Consider the following 16,906-nt stretch of genomic DNA (forward strand, 5'->3'; position numbering starts at 1 on the left):
GCAGCGGTTGCAGCAAGAAGGCCTTGGTCAGCTCTCCATGTAGGAGCAATCTGCCTGCATACAAGTGCTTGCCTCTCCTTACTGGTGACTCAGTTCCTTTGCCATGGTCCTGTCTTGTCCTTCTTCCCACAGTGACAGGAACAAAACAAAAAAAATTCTTGCTGAAGTCTGAGCCAGAAATCTGCTCATAACTCCCCAAACTACTTAAAACTAGAACAACGAACTTCATGAAGTTGAGGAAACTGGAAATGAGAAAGGCGACTTCTGCCCTGAGTAGGGTTGGTCTTTTCCTTAAGGCTTGTTTTCTGTCCAGCAACTTAGTAACTTTTTCTGTTGAAATAAAACCCACCTTGTCTCTTTTAGGATCCAAGGAAAAAAATCTTTCCTTCTGTCACTCTGCGTCTAGTCTTTTTTTATGCTTCTGTCCCTGCCTGCATATTGCCATTGTGAGCTGCATATGAATGCTTTTATGAATTTTAATACATAGCACTTAGATGCCACATTAATAAACACATGAAAAAGATACCAGAAAGGTATCAGAAAGGTACCAGAAAAGGATAATTAACTAACCCAATATATATGTATATAAAGCCTGTCTGTTTGCTTTGGGGACAAAAAGCAGGTAAAAAATAATTCATTAGAAATATCTCTGTTCATAGAAAACAATAGTATGAGATAAGCAAGAGAGAACAGATTGGTTGTGCTGGTGACTCCATGAAGTCCAGCGTGAGTTTGACCAAGCAAGTGGAAGTAGTGAAACAGAGAGAGAGTTTAAGTGTTTTGTGAATATTAAGTTCTACAGTCCATTGCCTGGTGGTTGATGTCATCTGTCTGGTGGGGTTTTTTTCCTTTTCTTTTTAAATATTTAAGTAGTGTTAAATGATCACACTTTTGACATAATAGCTGGCAAAGACTGGAGATAAAGTCTAAAATTAAATGAGTTTAATAAGACTGACATTTTATTTTTTAAATAAACTTATGTAAATGTGAAAGAGCTCACACAGTAAAATAAAATTAAGACTTAAAGGGATTTCAGGGCATTCCCAGGAAGTCTGTTCTACATCAACTCAGGATGAGTTGTACCTAAGCAATTCCTTATAGGTATTTGTGTAACTTATTCTTAAAACCTCTGGCAGTTAGAAAATAAGTAATGTTTCTGTGTTCTCCCTGCTGTTTTCTACACCTCTGATCATCACTGCTGTTCCTGTCCAAACCATTTCTCTTACTCCTACACCCTTTTGAAGCGCCGTGGCTGAGGTGGTGCAGCACGTGCTGGGTGAAGCCCCAGCCCCTCTTGAGTCATGTGGAAAGATTGTTTTGGGCCTTGTGGGCTGTATTCCTGCCTGGTCATCTTCCATGGGGTACTGTCTTTCACACATGTATGACAGTCACTTCTAATTATGATCCAGTCCTTAAATCCTGTCATTAGGACAACTATCGAGTCAGTTAAACGTTTCTTACTTACGGAGTTGATGAGTGCTATCTGGCCATCTGCAACTTTCCTGATTAAATTGTGGTCTGTTTTTCATATGGATCATTCTTCTGTTTTAGAAAGGCAGTTTTGAAGTCTTCCTACTTTCTTCCACAGTTCTTTTAGTTTCTCCCAGTTTGGTATAATTTGTGAATTTAAGAAGGACATTCCGTATCCCATCATCCAAATAGTTAATGGAAATACAGAGTAGTAATGGACAAAGGATACAAAGCTGCAGAAAATCAATTAATCCATCTTCCATATTTGACAGCATCCTACTGTTAACTTTTCCAATTCATTGTGCAGTCCCCTTATTTCAGCAATGCTTTTAAAGCTTGCTTGTGAGACTGTTAGAGGAGCAAAGTTAGCAGGTCAGTCCAGCAGAGAGATTCTCTGCTGTCCATGTATTCTCCTATAGAAAGAAGTTAGGGCTGTTATTCAAGGCTATATTTTGTTATAGAGGTTTTCCTTGTTATCTTCTGCTTTCTCTGCATAAGCTTTTTATTTGAGTTATGTTTTTCTAGAAACTGAAGTTAGCTCGACTGTTCTTCCATTTGTCGTAGTCCTTTTTCTGCACTTACTATGGCTCAAAGATCACCAGAGTAAAATATGTTATAGCTGGCATTCTATTAAACCTCTGTCTCACCTGTGCTTTTCTTTCTCTGCCTTTAATTTTTACTCCTTCATCATCAGGGTGGTTTTTTGGGCTTTGGGGTTTTTTTTGTTTCTTCGTTTGGTTTTTTTCTCCTTTAAATATGCAGTAATAGTGAACTTCTTAAAAATTGAAGACTGAACCAAATATACATGGTATTTCTGCTTTGTCAGGAACATAGAGTTTTAGGTTTTTCCTTTGGGTGAGAAAACTCTTTTCTTGATCTGCTTTTTACTATTAATATACATTAAATAATAATAGGAGGAAAAAATATTTTAATATTGTTAACTAATTGTATATAATTTTATACTGGGTTATTTTCCCTATTTTTTGGTTCTGTTGATTCATATTAATTTCCCCTTTAGTATTCTTTCCTAAGTTTCAGGTTATGTACTTTCTATCTTTTTTCATATAGGTTAATTTGTGCTTGTGCCCTTAATATTATTTCACTGAGGACCTGTCACTTTCCTGAACTAATTTTTTCCTTGAGAACTGCTTCCCATGGGAAGCAGTTATACTTGAGAATACACTGAAAGTATATGAGAATCTGCTTTCCCAGAGACCATTGCATTCATTGTCTTGTTATCACTCTTTCCTCACTGTTGGTGAGTTTTTCCATTTCATGAGCACTTGTTTCTTTCCACTTTCAAGTTCTTAAACAGTTTCTACCAATTGGTTAGAAACAAACCTAAAAGAGCCCTTTTATTTTGTTTTCCCTACTTGTGGTTTCCAGCACGTTCAAAGGTACCTTGTCTTATCCTGCTTGGCTCCATTCTCAGTAAATGTCTACATAGTTTAAATATGCCATTAAGACAGTGACCTGTCTGTAAATAATTGGTAATTACTCAAATAAAACCCTTATCACCTTCTCCAGGCTTGATTGCTTATAACATGTCTCTTCCATTTCCCTTCCTTGGCTTTTTTTTTTTTCCTTAATTTTATCCTTAAATCAGAGACTTTCAATACTATCTCACAGTGCATTCTGAACCTTAGATAAGGTCTACATATTTGTTATGCTAGGCAACATCTTTCTTTTCCTTTCCAGAAAATGCTATCTCCTTCATGTAAATTTTAATTATGCAAATTATCACACAACTCTGTTTTGTTAACTAAAACATGATTTTTGTTATGTAGTGGACTTCCAGTTCCTTTCAGTTACCATATTGGTGAGAACGCAAAGTAACAACAAAAATATTTGTGTAAATTGTTTAGTGATACATAAACAGATGAGTTAGTTGTCTTCAGTTTTTAACAAATGAAAGGATGCTGATTAATTAGGTACACAATCTGTATTGTTTCATGTGAAACCAACCTTTATAAACCCATCATGGTATCATGCACTATATTAAATACGTGTTATTTTACAATGAATATTTTAAAACTTAAGCTAACGTTGCATTGAAGTAATATAAAAGTTACAAAGCTGCATAAAGTTAATATTGTGTTTATATTTATTCATTTTAAGTAGTTTTTATTCCCATTGTGCAGAATAGGATTCATTTTAGATGAAAACCAGCAAACATGCTTTTGTCTTCCAAAGTGTGACTCAAAAAATTAACAAAGCCATAAAAACAAGTACTAGAAATCTTGAATTTGATACCTATCAATCAATTTAAAAAGTTACTCACACTAGCAAAGAACCGTATTTCTTTGGGATGAAATACAAATGTAAAACAAGATTAAAATATAGTATTTAAATAATACTTACTGATTTTATTTTGTCTCTTCATTCTCCATAGCTTGTAAGCAGGTTTTATTCACAAAAATAGAACGTTTTAACAGCATTGCAGCTTAATGTTCTACTTTTAAGCTTCACTCCAGTCTCTTAATTTCTTTAAGTAAATATGGAAATAGAATATGGCTATTAATAAAATTAATTTAAATTAAAAAATAAATAAAGAGCAGAATTCTACCATCTGTTTTCCTGTATCCCCAGTATCACTTTGTGCACCAGTTATGCCATAACGGCCATTTACAACCTTCTGGTTGACTACCAGCAATTCAAAAAGGATTGCAGATCTCCTTGGAGTATAGCCATGGATTTTACAAAATTTTGATACTAGAGGAAAGATACAGAATTTTAAAATTGTTCTTTTAGAAGCTTTAAAGTATGCAGAGTTTTAGTTTCTTATTAGCAAACCATATTTGCTGTCCACTAATTCTTTGTATTGCATGTAAATGGCATTGATGCACAAAGGGTGTTGAGGTAGGCTTACATGCACAAAGCTGTATCACCAGATCCGTAGCTGATGACATACATCAACTCTTTATAGCAAAAGGTACTTTGGGGGGAAAATAAGAAAAAAACAGGAGAGCGAAAAAAGGTAAGGGGAAACTCCCATTGGCCAGCTGGAGAAACAAGTGATGGGGTCCCCTGATGAGCGTCCTCATCCTCCTCTGGGTGTTCTCCCCTCTACAGTATGTGGCATTGAGAAAGAAACTAAATTTTGGGTTTCTGTAATATAAACTAAGCCCTACAAAATAAAGGGCAAGACAGTTTGGGGCTTGGAGGGGAGAAGGGCTGATTCTCATGCCAGTGGCAGTCGCTTCCCAGGAGAACCTGTTGCAACAACAGGTGAAGGCATGTAAAGCCCTGTGTAATGTTGAGCATGTAAATGACAGCTGCTTATGAATAAGATGCTAGTATATGTAATACCTGTTGTCTGTGGATAAAACAACTGTGCATGAATAGGCAGCTCTATCACACAGGGTATTGTCTTGCTGAGGTTGATTCTCTGGTAAGACTGAGCGTGTGCTGCTCCACTTGCTTTGGTTCAGCCCAAGGAACTGTGTCCCTGCATACCCACAGAAAATTCAGTCCACTGAGCCGAAGAAAGTAGAGTAAATTAAAAATGCCTAGAAACCCAAATTAGAATTCTTACCGCCGCTTTGCATTTTGGTGCTGTGTCTCTTTTTCGTACAAAGAGAAAATTCTTACAGTTCTATGTCGTTTTATTTCATGCTTTTGTAATAACTCTTGCTGCATCCAACCTGGAATTAAACCTTAGCAGTTCTACAGCTATAATAAGAGTAAGGTTTATTGCCAGCTAGTGTTTCATCTGCTGGCTAGATGACTAGCTGTGCACCAGCTGTATAATATATTCTGTAAGGATATCATCATCACAGCACTTCACTCTTGCATCTCATACACCCACCAGGAAACCTGTTTTATCTTGTGCTCCGAGCAAGGAATCCAAATGAGATGTCTTAAGGAAAAGTAAATAAGAATATTAGGAAATATTGAAGAGAAGTAATTCTGTTTCAAGCGCATTACGTGGAGAGTGTTTTTGGACAGGAACGGGATGAGAACTCTCATAAATCTTTAGGCCCTGATTATAGGCTGCTCTTGGCACGACTCAGAAGAATGGCCCAAAGCCTGGCTTTTAGCCACTCTTATGTTGGCTTCTCCCCTGCATGATTCTGCCTGGTTCCTAGCTTATGTCAGAGAAGCCCTAGTGCTGCTCTAACTTAATTCTAAATCTTTGGAGCATTTTTCTGGCAAAAGGGATCTCCAAAACATATGGGCAAGGCCGCGACTCTTCCTATAACAGGGCAGGATAACTGCAGTGCAACAGCAGCTCTGCTGGTCCTAAACCTCCTGGGAACTCTTCCATGCAAAGAGAAGGGGAAGGGATAAGCACTCACTGGTCTCCCAGATGTGCATGGCCACAGTGATGGCCAGGCTGAGGACTCAAGATGTGCATTTTTGCCTGAAGGGCAAACGGAGAATTACAATAGATACAGGACGATTGTAATAGATGAAGTTAGTGACATAGAATTTTTTCTTCTTTTGTTTGTCATTCTGCCAAAATTAAGATATTTGGCCTAATATTGTATATGTTTTGTATCAGCTTCAGTTAAATTTTATTTAAAAAAAAGAATTTCAGATAAAACGACGTTTCTGATTAGCTTTGCTTTAAATAGCTCTAGTTCCCGAGTCTCACAGTTCTGCTTTCAGCAAATATTTGAGAAGAGCACAGCCAAAGTGTGCCTCAACTCTAGTGCTATTCCTCTTACAGAATATTAAACCATTTGCAGTCTATTAATTCTGCAGTTGAAGTTGCAAGGAGTTTTTGGCAGTGGATATAAAGATTTCAGTTGTACTGATGGTGTATGAAAATGCCAGCATGACACTAGAAATGCATTACTTAAGGGATCTTTTTCTTGTTTGTTTTATTTAAACATATAAAATTGCACATAGACACACAAAATTAAACTAAAAAAACCCCAAACTAAGTATACAATATCAGGTGCTCCAAAGCTAGAAAATGAAAGATGTAAGGTGGTTTGTGCTAGCTTAACTTTCCTTCCTGTGCAGGTATATAATGCTGTAGTCTTTACTGTATAGTCTGGTTATATTTAACAAGTAGCTGTTGATTATTTTGTTTCTCCTTTCTTGTTCTCTTTCTTGCCCAGTGTTGTATTTATTGCATATTAAGAAAAGAGAAGTATTCACTTCTCTAATGATTTTTTGGTTTTGTGGGGCCTTGTGCAGAAGCTATCTGAATGCTGTGTGAGCATTGATTTGTCTTTATAGTATCGTAGCTGGGCAGCTAAGTCACAGATTGAGATCAAAAGTTTCCATTAATGTTGAGTGTTAAACTTAAGAAACCTTTCATTCATAGCACTGAGTTGTGGGTAGGATTTGGTATGCCTGGATAACTAGGGATCGGTGCTTTAGTTCCCTGCTTGGGGGAGAGAGAGGCAAAAGGTGATTTGTGCCATTCTAAAAGTGATAAATCATCCCTTAGAGACTGCTTGCCTTTCTCTGTTGAACTGGGTGAGCGTAACTCTTTGATGGCAAAAGTTAATCCATCAGAGGAGTATAGGATACTAGAGATAGCTCCTTGTGTTTCATACATTCTTGATCTATCCCAAGGGGAGATCCATCCTGCATGCAGGTAAGATACAGTACTGGGATGGGGGAGAATATATGATTATGAAGTTAATGGTTGTACCCTAATGCTGTACATAATGAGGGCTAAATTAAAGATACCACCATTCCCCTAAGTTAAAGGTACTTCCATTTTCACTTTTCCTAAGTCTGGAATGTTTAATTTTCAACTTTAATAAATGTTCTTTTGCGACAGCTTTAAATGTATGTGCTATGTGTTATAATTTCTGTAATCTGTATCTAGGCTGTCAAGGAGATTTGCAGTAGAGGTTGCATTTGAATTTATATACGAGAAGTATCTCAGATAGTGCAAGACCTACAGAAACAATAGTTACTTGGTTGAAGAGTAGGATAGCATAAGCTTTGGCCATAAAATGTAATCGTGTGAAAGGGGCAGGCACATTGAATGAGATGTAGTATTTACCATGTGCTGAAATAACTTCTCAGTTTTTGTTCAGCATATTAGTTAAGAGCTAGTATAACATTTGACTTTTCAAACTCTAAAATATCATCCTTGGAATACATATTCCTATAACTCCTGGAAATAGAGCAGTCTAGCTACAAAATGTATGTTTCTAATAAAGGAAGAATTTTTCAGCATAGTTTCTTAAAAAACAGATGCTTAACATATTATGTAAAAGTGAAACATTTTAACATTAACCTTTGGCTCTAGCAGTCATAGAGACTCTCTGATCCAATTGAAAAAATGAAGTGCAAAATTATTTAAATATTGGAACTAGCAATAAAACTTGCATTCATAATACTGAATTAAGAAACATTTTCAATGATACAGCTTTGTTTCAGGAGCTTTTGATAATAGTATCTACGTTTTTAACCAACCATTGCACTGTTGTGTATTTAGTGTTTGCTTTAGCTTGCTGTGTCATGGATTTATGCTTTTCCTGGAGATTTTTGTTTGAGAATAGCCTGAAAATGTTACTGCAGATCTTTTCTCTGTGCGAACCTCAATTTAGCTGAAAAGCTAAGATCTACTAAAATGCTGTCTCATAAGCTTAAAATGTCTCATAAGCATAAAATGCCCTCACTTGCGACATTGAAAAAAAGAACTTGAAATCCCAGCACAGTATTTTTATTGCAAACGACAGTTTTCATCTGCTGGCGTTCGCTGCCAGAATAAGCATGTTTTCAGTAAGCACAAACAGACTTCTTCAGCTGTGCCGGTTCCAGTTGTTCCCGTTAACTCCCCAAGTGGGTGGCACCGAAGAGCCACCTTTCTGGCACACTTGCATGCAGACAACACACGGCCAGCGATGAGTTTTGGCATTATGCTCTAAGACAAAGAGACCCCACTCGTATGAGAAAGCTCCGTGTGCGTCACTAAAGCTATTTCAGTCTTTGCTGCCTCCTGAGCTGAATGTAAGCCGACATTGGTGACTCTCTATTCAAATATGATTTCATAAAAGGAAGTAGGAAGCATGACTTTCAAGCTGTGTGTGAAGATGAGCTAAAATAGTAACAAAAGTATCTCTAGAGAGTACGAGAGGACAAAAAAAATAATCTCTTAAGCCTACCTGTTGTTAAGAAAAAATGGATGTGGCAGACTCTCTTTTGTACCAGCTGGATGTGTTAAATTTTCCTTCTTTTCTTTAACATTGAAAGCAGGCATTGCTGTAGCAGGGATACCAAGGAACTGGCAGGATTCGGAGATTTCCTCAGTGAATTCCACCAATGGGCCTCGATCCTAAGGAAAATCACACTCCAGCTTTAATAGCTGAGTTCCCGTGCAGCGACACTTACAGTCTGCTTACAGAGTCCAAGAGGAAGGCTGATTGTGGCGGTGGCTTGTGTGATGGGCACGTCTCCTTGCTGGCCGCTCTTGCAGGAGGGTGCACGTTAGTGTCAGGTGCCGGAGAACAGCGGTTGTGATGTTCCCTAGGCAAGGATTTGGTGAGCCAACCCTTTGTAAGGTAGCAGTGCAAGCACAGGTAAAGGCTGGGCATAGTTCATGTTGCCTTAGTTTTGGAAATAGATGGTAAAATATACTCAGGTCAAATAATTTCTCAGTGCCTGAGTCAGTAATGACGTTTGGCTCCAGAACTACATGTTCTGGCTGACCACTTCCTTCCCAGATCCCTCAGGAGAGATCCGTGCTATCAAAAACCTTAATAATCCAGAACAGTTTGCATCTTATTATACCATTGTACTCAGGCTGCTATTTGTTAACTACAATTTTACTGTGTTTTGTTCTCCCACTGTACTTTTGTTTTTCAGCTCCTTCACTTTGTTGGAAGTGCTGAGTACAGCACCTTGCACAGGCAGGCACTAACCCAAGACTTGAGCCTCAGGCATTAGATGGTTATGAGGGCAGTGCTATCTGCTGTAGGAAAGTGATACAACTGCTGTCTTAACCTGAAATAATAGCGTATGCCACACACATACCCCAACCTAGTGGTTAAAAAAATGCTTTTTTTAGACCACTTACAATTAAAACTGGAAATTGGTGATTTCCACTTGTAATAGCACTTTATTTTCCTTGTACTGGAGTATAAAATCCAGTATTTGTTGTCCGTTACAGATTTTTATGTCCCTCATTCATAGACATATGAGTGAACCATGGTTCCTGTATGTTTTTTTACCATGAGGGTGGTCAAATACTGGAGCAGGATGCACAGAGAAGTTGTAGTGTCTGTCCTTGGAGGTGCTCAAGACTCACCTGGACACAGCCCTGAGCAACCTGATCTAACCAGAGGTGCTTTGGGCAGGGGTTGGACTAGGTGACTCCAGAGGCCCCTTCCAACCTCAATTATTCTGTGGTTCTGTCTTGCTGCCAGACTTGTTTGATACGTACACCCACGCCAATAAAAGAAGGCCTGATCTTTGCTGGGAAGTCATATTATTGATTGCTACTTTTAGTGACAGCAGGTACACTCTAATTTTCTATTGGGACATCCGCAAATTGTCGTTGCTTCCTTAGCGATGAGATTGCTGAGCAGATGCTATTTTTAGAGATGGGACAATTGCTTACCTGTAATGAGGCTCCAGCAATAATCAGCATTTAGGATGTAAATTTCCTGTGAATTGTTTATGTACTCAGGTGGGTTTGATTTTTTTTTTCATGTATAACAGATGTATAAATTAGTGTACGAAATAAAAAAATTAAAATAGGAAAGTTCTTTTATTATTTTTGTTTATTTTTCCATTCTTGAGCTGCATTTGTGACAGTATATATTTCATAACATTGTAAACTTCTTTAAAATAATAATGAAAATCATGTAATTCTGTAAAACAGCTGGGTTTCAAACTGCTTTTTCTTTATATATTCGGCTTTCAGTCAACAGCAGGGCAAAACAAAGTGACATATTTTAAGACTGCAGTTATCAGGCCACCACATTGCTATTGATCTTTGTCCTATGTGGGATATTAATATTGCTTATGGCCCAAACACTATGTACAGGGCTAGTCTTTGGAAATAGTGCCAAATGTAGGTCATCGTTTGACATATTTACTCCCTACCAAGACTACTAATGAAAAGTTCAGTAGTAGTATCATCTTTTCTCTGCGGAAAAAAATTGCGTGGTGTTTTAAATTTTCATGAGTGCAAACCTGGTAGTGTTTTGAGAGAGACCCATTATATTCATTACCCAAGAGAAAAATAATTCCTTGCTTTCAGGATAAGGTTACAGGCATCTGTGAAAAGTGGATATGATGAAGGATGCATAGCATTATGCAGAAATACTGAGGGAGGAGTCTTGCTTTGAGACAAATTTTCCAAACTTTAACACAGATGCCAACTTCGACAACCACTTTGTCAAAATGATAACTGGAGTCATTTTCTGAGTCAGTTCTTGACTTAGCTGGCATTGCCTTCATAAAAGATGCATTCTGATCAGCATTCTGGTTTCGTATAAGCTGGTGTAAATGCAGTGTACCTCTACTGTGGGAGTGATGTAATAGAGTGAGAAATGGGATGGATCAGAGACCCTAGATCCTCATCACCTGCTGCTGAAGAAAGTAAAGACAGCCTTAAGCCTTGCTTGTATTTCTGTAGCCCTAGAGTCATTGCTTCACATAGGACAGCCTCAGGTGTAAATGAAAGTGGTTTGGACAATGCTCTGATCTGTTTTTCTGTGTTCTGGTAGTGGATGGGGAATAGAGGTACCTCGATTATCAAGCAACATTCCCAAAATTAGTGGCCGTGAGGGAGATGACCTGTTCTGTGAGCAAATTCTGTCTCAGAAAGTTTACCTCCTTGGCTGGGATCCCCAGAGGCTGCATCCACTGGGTTTATGGCACAGCATAACATATCTGAAATGAGTTATAGGAAAAAAAGGGTCCTATCATGTTTTAAGTACATTACTAGAAAACAGATTGTATTATTTTGCTCTGTTATAAGGTGAAATATTTCTCAAATACAAATTCAGCCAAGCAGGTGCAAACTCATTTAAACTGACAAATTGACTGAGACAGATACAATGTGCAAATGCTCGTGTACGCATTGAATACAAGTTAGTCATAAAACAAGAGTGAGGGAATAGAAGTAGCAGGGTATAATAGTACTGTAAGTAGTATTGACTTAGTAATGAAGGTTGACATGAAGATGTATAAAGTGAATATAACTTGTGAACCAAAAGGAAGGAGTGAGAACCAGATGGAAAAAGAGAAAATTAAGTAAGATGTCCCTAGTCCCACTTTAATTTATGTTTGTTACCAAAAGCCTACAGCCAAAGTTGGTTTAACAGTTGTGAATATGTTTTCAATGATTTATATTCTCAGTTTAAATCAGAAGCTGAAATTGGTTCATGAAGAACCCCACTCCAGAGTGTGTTCCCTGCTGCCCTAGTGGTACAGATGATGGTAATGTTCACGGTCTGGTTATTGTTCTTGTGGGGTTATTCGGTCTGTCGAATGTTGTATTTTTACAGGGGGAAAAAAGGAAAACAAGGTGGAAATATTCATTCTGAAGATAACTTTTTCAAGCTACATTGTTTCTCTTGAGAGAGATGAAACGTTAAACTGTTTAACACCTGGGAGAATCTGTCCCTGTAGTCCAGCCTGTGGATTAACTGAGTGCTAAACTGCCATCACATTTTCATGGAGATTTAGCGGATGAACAGAAAATGCTTAACTGTTTTGACCCAGTCTAATTTTAGAACTGTAGAATATGTCAGCAAATGCTAGATATATTTTAAAATATACATATGCGTATGTTAAAAAAAAAAAGGTTTTTTTAACATAAGGCCCTAATTACATAACAACTGGACTTTTTTAGTTAAAGACAATGTAGTTCAAGAAAAGAAAAAGTAGTTAATTTGACAGTTCTATGAAACTTTCAGAATTACTTATTTATGTAAAAAGGCTAGCATTTAACTTCTATAAATTAATTAGTTTTAAATATTCAATTAGATGAATTATTGTAGTCTAATCCCATGGTAATTCAGTCTCCCTTTCTACTAGTATGGCAGGTATCGAAAATGGGACATACCATTTCTGTGAATATCTGTAGCTCAATGTTCTGCTTTGTTTTTCTATTCAGAGTTTTTATATTAATTTTTTGATAGCCGAAAATGACAGAGGATTTTTTATCCTTCATGTTAAGATAGTTCTGGAGTAGTTTCCATTTTTCTCTTTTTCTTGGGTAGTCAGGTGTTGCCCTCTAATAGGAAATTTTAGATCACTTCTAAGAAGTATGTCAAGGACGTTAACTTGCTGAAGATGTCTGTTTGTTGCAATGCAGCAGAGATTTTAAAGTCTTTAGTCGGCCTAAAGTCTTTCATCCACTGATACTATTAAGAGTAAGTCACAATACTCTGTTGAGTGTTTTTTAGATTCGCTAGAGGATATAGCAAATGTGAGAATGGATAAGCAAGCATATTGTCCTCCTATCAGTGTTTGGTAAAGATTGTTCCTTAATATTTCCATTCTTGTTCTGAGATACATTTCTATAATGACAGTTTACTATGCTTTAAAAAAAGATCATTCTTAACAGCAATGAATTATTTATTCCATGCTGTACTATTTAATGATGAAGTATTATTTAGGAGATTTGACAATTTAATGCTTATTCATATCTGTATTTTCAGTATTGAAATGAGTAATAGCATAGCAAGCATCAACTCTGTTAGTTTGTGCTTTTTAAATTCAGGAAAGTTGTGGGGGTTTGTATGAATATTAAACCCCAGTAATTTATGTTATCTTTTATTTTTAAGGAAGATATATGATATCACTGAATTCAGTGCCTGTGTGACTACTTTTTTTTCTTTGTGACGTGCCTAGTTCTGTAATAGTTAGCTATCTTTTATGTAGGGTAACTGAGTGCTAGTAACAACTGAGAGAATTGTAGAGGAGTTGAATAAGATATGAATTTGAGCTGCTAGGAAGTGGACATACCCGTGTTGCATCAACACTGCAAGGTTTTTAAATTGATGTGGAGGAATTGCCAAATTTTATTTTTTGGATGATCATTCTCATAAATGCCCGTTTTCAGAAATGTAATCATGAATGCGTAATCATATCTCGATGCCCTTCTAACATTTCATCTGTATAATGGCAAGGTGAACTTATTAATGGCTGTTTAAGGGGCGTGTGTGCCTAGCATTTACATACCTTTCTGTCATACCGGCGTCCAGAAATTTGTGTTAGGTGCCGAAACTCCTTTTGCAGCACATTGGAAGAGTTCAGGGTATGAGAAAGATGCCCAACACAATGAGTTAAGTCAGCCATTGTTTTTTGATTGTGTTTTTTACATATATAAAAAAATTGTGGCTATCATTTTCTAACATAGGATGGTAGCTAATAAGAACATCTGGCAAACTCATCTAAACCAATTCCCTCTTGTTATACATATTTTTCTACATATTTTTCCTGTTAATGGATGAATTTGATCCACTTATCAGTTGTGTCTGTGTATTTTTTAAATATTATTTCTGATTTGAACTTTTTTCTGTTGCACAGTGCAAATATAATCAAGTTGTTTATATAACTTATATCTTTTGAGTAACATCTCCAGCACGTTCCAACAGCAAGAGGATTTTCCTTGTCAAAAGAAAACAGACGCTTTAAAAATTACTATTTATTTTACTATTGCGTTTCACATGGTACTCTAATTTGTTAATGTATTATTATTTTTTTTCTAGAACAGGTGACCTGCAAAGAAAAGCAATCAACTATTTGCAATATTCTAATTGTGGCTAAACACCAAGAAAGACATTGAACTCTTGGGATGTGTTATTTCAACCCATAAATATATTCAGCTGTATTTAATTTTTTAGTCTTCCATAGGCTTTCCAGTTTAAATAAGTGCCTGTTTAAATGGTACCAGTTTCAGTCTTTAGAGCCCTTCTACCTAACCTACCTTAAGATTCTTAAGATTTTTCCACTAATTCTGGCAGAAAGAACAGACGGGATAGAGTAAAGTCCTTTTCCAATAATCTCCTGATCATCTCTTTTTACAAATACATATTTAGATCCAGAATACCACATAAACGTGAAGCCCATTCTGTAATCCCCTTCCAAAATTTATTTCCACTGAAACCGCCTGTTTCACTTCTGGACACAGTGGACTCTCTTGACCCCACTGTTGTGAAAGAGCTTATTGTTTCTCTTTGTAAATTAAAAAGCCTTCCTAGAATGTGCACTTAGATGTAAATTGTTTGTCTGTGGTAGTTCATTCAAATACAGGCCTATTTAAGGAGTTTTAAAATCTGCTTTATTGGAACCCTGTGGCTTTTACAGCACTTTAGACCTAACTTAAGCAACAGGGAACCTTCTCTCCCTTTATTTCCAACTGTCCTTTCCAGGCCAGGTGGCATGATACTGTCTTTAGAATTATTTATATATCTCCCTCATTATTTTATCATGTATTTTAATGTGGCAGATTTCTGTCCTCTAGCACTATGCAAGTTGTCAGAGTAATCCTGGATGGAGCAGGCAGGGATTTTTAGTAATCAGAAAAATATAGCATGATTTTTGGTTTCAAGTATTTGTGTTTGCTGTCATGAAGTAGAGGATGCATGTTCATATCCTCTTTTTCGACAATAAATGGAAGCAATTCCTTACATAGGAGATGAGATATATTTTTTTGCTTGTCATCTCAGCAAAATACGATCTTTTTAGCCAAGCCAAAGTGATGATGGATACCAACTAACAAAGCTAAAATTGTTGTCTGGTAGAAGTTTTAGTATATTTTAAGATGAAAAATTATGTCACGCCTTGGTCAGTCACTCGTGAGCACCTCTGAGACTCAGTTCATGTCTTTAAAAATATTTTACCAGACGTAATGTATAGGGACTTCAGACTAGATCGTAAGAGCAGTGTGGAGGATTTTGGGGTGGGCTAAAAGTTTAGCCTGGGGTAGGACAACGGTGGGTCCCAGGGATACTGTGTGGTATCTTCTGTCAGGAGAGCAAGCTCAAGGTGTTGTTTGGTGTAGAATAAACCAGAATAAAGGTTGTTCTCCTGTATTCTGGTTGTACCCCTGAGAAAAGGAAGCCCTCTATAGCTCTAGGCTGGGCTGAGCTGGATGGCAGCTTTTATTACCAATTTTACTGCTATTGGAGCCAAATTACAGTATGTTTGGCCATTATAACATGTTTGAATTTCATGACTTTTACTTTGAAATGGTATACTTAAATTCTCATTATTATACAAATTTATATTATATCTCTTTGTTTATTAGCAAAGCACAGTAAACCATTGCAATTTAAACTTCAGGTACTAGTAACCTGAAATCTGATTCCCTTGTTCTCATTCCTTTCTGAATTTGACAGGGGCCCAGTAATCGCCGTGAAAGCAGGATAAAACACTCCATGCAAATTCAAGCACACCTCTTAAAAATACTGCAACACAAGTGTGAGGCGTGACCACCTCAGTACAGAACTGTGGTTAGAAATCTCCACTAAATCTTAGCCAAATGAAGATCTGCTGTGCAATGCCATCGTAACTAAGCATAGTATATGGATTGCCAACTGTTTTATGATTACTGATTTGAATTATCCCAAATTAATTCAGAACACTAGTAGCTAGATAAAAGTCTTGTATTCTGTCAAATGTGATGATATTAAATAACTGAGGTAAGTAAACATGATGCTTCATAATGTTTTACATGGATGTTTTGAGTGTTCTTTGTAATTGTTATGATTTAAGAAAGAATTTGCAGAAAACACCCTCTGTGTGTGTGTTTGTACATATGCACGTGTTTGCAAGGGAAATCTTCATGCTGTTTATCTTTTGTTTTGCAGACAAAACCTGTTGCATTTGCAGTTCGGACAAATGTTGGGTACAGTGCAGCTCACGATGACGATGTTCCAGTCCCAGGCATGGCCATCTCATTTGAGGCTAAAGATTTTCTTCATGTTAAAGAAGTAAGTAAAACTAAAGGAGTAAATGGATCTCACTTTAAGGGTCTATTTGAGTAATAGTGCTACTATTTCTTAACGTTAAGATAATGCTTCACATTGTCAAAGCACTATACAAATGTTATATAAGTAAGGTAACTGTATATAAGAAATTGAATGTTCTTTGAAATACTATTCTCATAAAAGCAATGCACAGATTCCTTACAATCAAATTAATGAAGTTTGGAAAGCAAGTGCTCTTCTCCTCTAGTAACTATCACTTATTTGGAGCTTTAGAAATCTCCATCTGCATATTCAAAGATATAATATCTGTAGGTTTTACCATACTAGCCCTCTGAGGTTTCATTGTGATTTAGCAGGCAAAGGTTGATTCTCTTTTATTTGTGTCACTTAATCTCAAAAAAACCCCAAATCCTTAGGTCTCCTTTTTTTCACTGAAGTTACTTCCCTGGCACAGACAATATCTTGTTGTTAACAGTTACATACTGAAGAACTGACATGATAACTTTCAAGATGCACATAGCACCTGTCAAAAAAGTCGCTTTGCGTTTGCTGCATTGGTTTTCATTTCCTGT

General features: G+C 36.9%; 1 protein-coding gene across 9 annotated transcripts in view; it reads left to right on the forward strand.

The window, feature by feature from the left end:
• The window catches only part of CACNB2 (calcium voltage-gated channel auxiliary subunit beta 2), a 272,822-nt gene that overhangs the window by 207,096 nt on the left and 48,820 nt on the right, over positions 1 to 16,906 (forward strand). For all 9 annotated transcript variants that reach the window (XM_076331652.1, XM_076331653.1, XM_076331654.1 and 6 more), the window contains one exon: positions 16,215 to 16,337. In XM_076331652.1, coding sequence (XP_076187767.1) covers positions 16,215 to 16,337 — 123 coding nt within the window. The remainder of the gene's footprint in view (positions 1 to 16,214; positions 16,338 to 16,906) is intronic.

This window comes from Aptenodytes patagonicus, chromosome 2 (genome assembly GCF_965638725.1).
Source record: "Aptenodytes patagonicus chromosome 2, bAptPat1.pri.cur, whole genome shotgun sequence".
NCBI lineage: Eukaryota > Metazoa > Chordata > Aves > Sphenisciformes > Spheniscidae > Aptenodytes > Aptenodytes patagonicus.